This window comes from Phoca vitulina, unplaced genomic scaffold (genome assembly GCF_004348235.1).
Source record: "Phoca vitulina isolate PV1807 unplaced genomic scaffold, GSC_HSeal_1.0 scaffold2, whole genome shotgun sequence".
Classification (NCBI taxonomy): Eukaryota; Metazoa; Chordata; class Mammalia; order Carnivora; family Phocidae; genus Phoca; species Phoca vitulina.
In genome coordinates this window covers 37,024,273-37,026,859 of record NW_022589705.1, presented here as the reverse complement: position 1 = coordinate 37,026,859, position 2,587 = coordinate 37,024,273, and the positions used below count along the sequence as shown (strand labels likewise).

The following is a 2,587-nucleotide window of genomic DNA, read 5'->3' as shown; positions in this document are numbered from 1 at the left end:
TTTCTTTCTTTCTTTCTTTCTTTCTTTCTTTCTTTCTTTCTTTCTTTCTTTTCTTCTTTCTTTCTTTCTTCCTTTCTTCTTTTCTGGAGACTGGGATTTGAAATTAGCTTTTTAAACATTGTACTTTCCTGAAATATTTCCATTATGGATAATGTAAAGTATGTGTAATTCTCATTTTCACCAGTGCAATGAAGTGGTTTTTCTATAAGAAAGATATAATATTGGGGCACCTGGGTGGCTCAGTCGGTTAAGCGTCTGCCTTCGGCTCAGGTCATGATCCCAGGGTTCTGTGATCGAGCCTCGCATAGGGCTCCCTGCTTGGCGGGAAGCCTGCTTCTCCCTCTCCCACTCCCCCTGCTTGTGTTCCCTCTCTCGCTGTCTCTCTCTCTGCCAAATAAATAAATAAAAAATCTTAAAAAAAAAAAGAGAAAGATACAATATTACACTCATAGTGGAGAGGAGGTGTGGAAGGGTACTACTAATTACCCTGGGGGAAGAGTGGCTAGAGGGAGGACAGTTTCGGGTTGGAGGTTAGTGGTAGTCACATTTGAAGCATGAATGTGTCTTAAAGAACTCAGCAAAGACTCTCTAAATATTATCTTATGTTTCTGTAACAGTTGAGCCCCAGTAAACCAATTACGCCCAATCATCCTACCTTCATCAGCTCTCCATCACTGAAGGACAGGATTCACTGTGTGGCTTATGTCTTAGATATCAACTCTATCAATGATCTCTCCTCTAAGATGGTGGCAAAGTTCAAACAAGTTCAAAAAGAAGTCTTGAGCTGTGGTGAGTCTCATTGTCCTTATCAAAAAACTTTTATTTTGAAATAATTACAGATTCACAGGAAGTTGCAAAGAGAGTTCAGAGAGGTCCTATGGACCCTTCACCCAATTTCCTGAGTCCCACGTTAGTTGGTGGCAATAGGAGACAGAGATCATTCACATATTTTGTTGTCACATGTGATTTTCAAGTGGCTTGGTATGATAGTCACCTCTCCACATTATGTGACCTGACGAGGAAGATCAAAACCAGAAAATTGACACTGTTATAATGTGTGCGTGTAGCTCTGTATTGTTTTATCACGTGTAGAATTCAAAGTAGTGAGTGGGTCTGCCTCACTTACAGTCTAGGTGCTTTTCAGTCTGTTGCTTTCTCACTGGATCTCAGCGACTGGGTTTGTGTAGGAGCCCTTTAGGATCAGGATCCCTGTTCTTTATAGTTCTATGATTCTCTTGCTCTTAATCCCCATTGATTTTCAAAACCAGACATTTTGGGGCTTGTCTTTTTGGTGCCAGCCCCCAGGGTTGGGGTGCCTGATGTTGGGCACAATCTCTTCATTCCTTGAGAAAGAGTTCATATTTTTTTGAATCCCATCTGATTGTGGGGTCACTGCATCTGGAGTGGGGTCCTGGGTAAGACAGTGTCTCTGCCTCTCATACCCTTCTGGATGCACTGCTTTTGTTTTTTCCTGTGGGGGTGCTATTCATCTAGTTGTCAGGTCCTTTTCAGAGGAAAATTATTCCATATGTAGTTGTAAATTTGTTGTGTCTGTAGGCGGAGGTGGGTTCACAGTTTTCCTATGCTGCCATCTTCAATTCCCCCTGCATGGGAATTTTAGAATTACTTTGCTTATTTCTACAAAAAAATTTTGATTGGATATTAATAGTGATTACATTAAACACATATATACATTTTGGGAGAATTGACATCTTTACTCTGTTGAGTTCTTCTAATCCATGAACATAATATGTCCATCCATTCTTTTAGATCTTCAATTTCTTTCAACAGTGCTCCACAGTTTTTAACATTCAAGTCCTATGCATATTTTACTAGATTTATACCTAAGTGTTTAATTTTTAAAAATGGTATCATATTTGTAATTTTGGTTTCCAAATGCTTATTGCTGGTACATCAATTTACAATAGAATTTTGTATGTAGATCTTGTTTCATGTGATCTTGCTGAACTCACTTATTAGTTCTAGGAAAGTTTTTTTTTTTTTTTATTCCTTGGGATTTTCATGCCATTTTAAATAGGGATAATTTACTCCTTCTTTTTAATCTGCATGCCTTTTATTTCCTTTTCCTGTCATATTGTTCTGGCTAGAAGTTCCAGTACTATGTTGAATAATAGTGGTGAGAGCACATACCCTTGTGGTGTTTCTGATCTTAGGGGGAAAGTATTCAGTGTTTCACCATTACAAAGATAGCTATAGGTTTTTTTTTACAGTTGTTCTTTGTCAGTTTGAGGAAGTTCTTTATTCTTAGTTCTCTGAGAGTTGTTTCCTTATCATGAATGGGTATTGGATTTTATCAAATAGTTTTTCCCCACAGTTTGATATAATCATGAAATTGATCTTTGCCTTCTTAATATGGTGGATTACATTGATTTTTTTTGTTTTTTGTTTGGATTACATTGATTTTTGAATCTCGAGCCAGCCTTGTCTCTTTAGAATAAAACCCATGTAATCATGATATATAATTCTTTTCACATATTACTGAATCTTATTGATAATAGTTTATTAAAAATATTTTTATCTGTATTTATGAGGGATATTGAGCTGTAGTGTAGTTTTTTTTTTTTTT

The 2,587-nt window shown here is 37.0% G+C and overlaps 1 protein-coding gene across 1 annotated transcript in view; it reads left to right on the top strand.

Annotated features, from left to right (window-relative positions):
- IFI44L (interferon induced protein 44 like) overlaps nt 1–2,587 on the top strand; it is a 28,560-nt gene that overhangs the window by 18,601 nt on the left and 7,372 nt on the right. Inside the window, exon 7 of the mRNA XM_032395994.1 lies at nt 618–789. Within this exon, the coding sequence (XP_032251885.1) occupies nt 618–789 (172 nt within the window). The remainder of the gene's footprint in view (nt 1–617; nt 790–2,587) is intronic.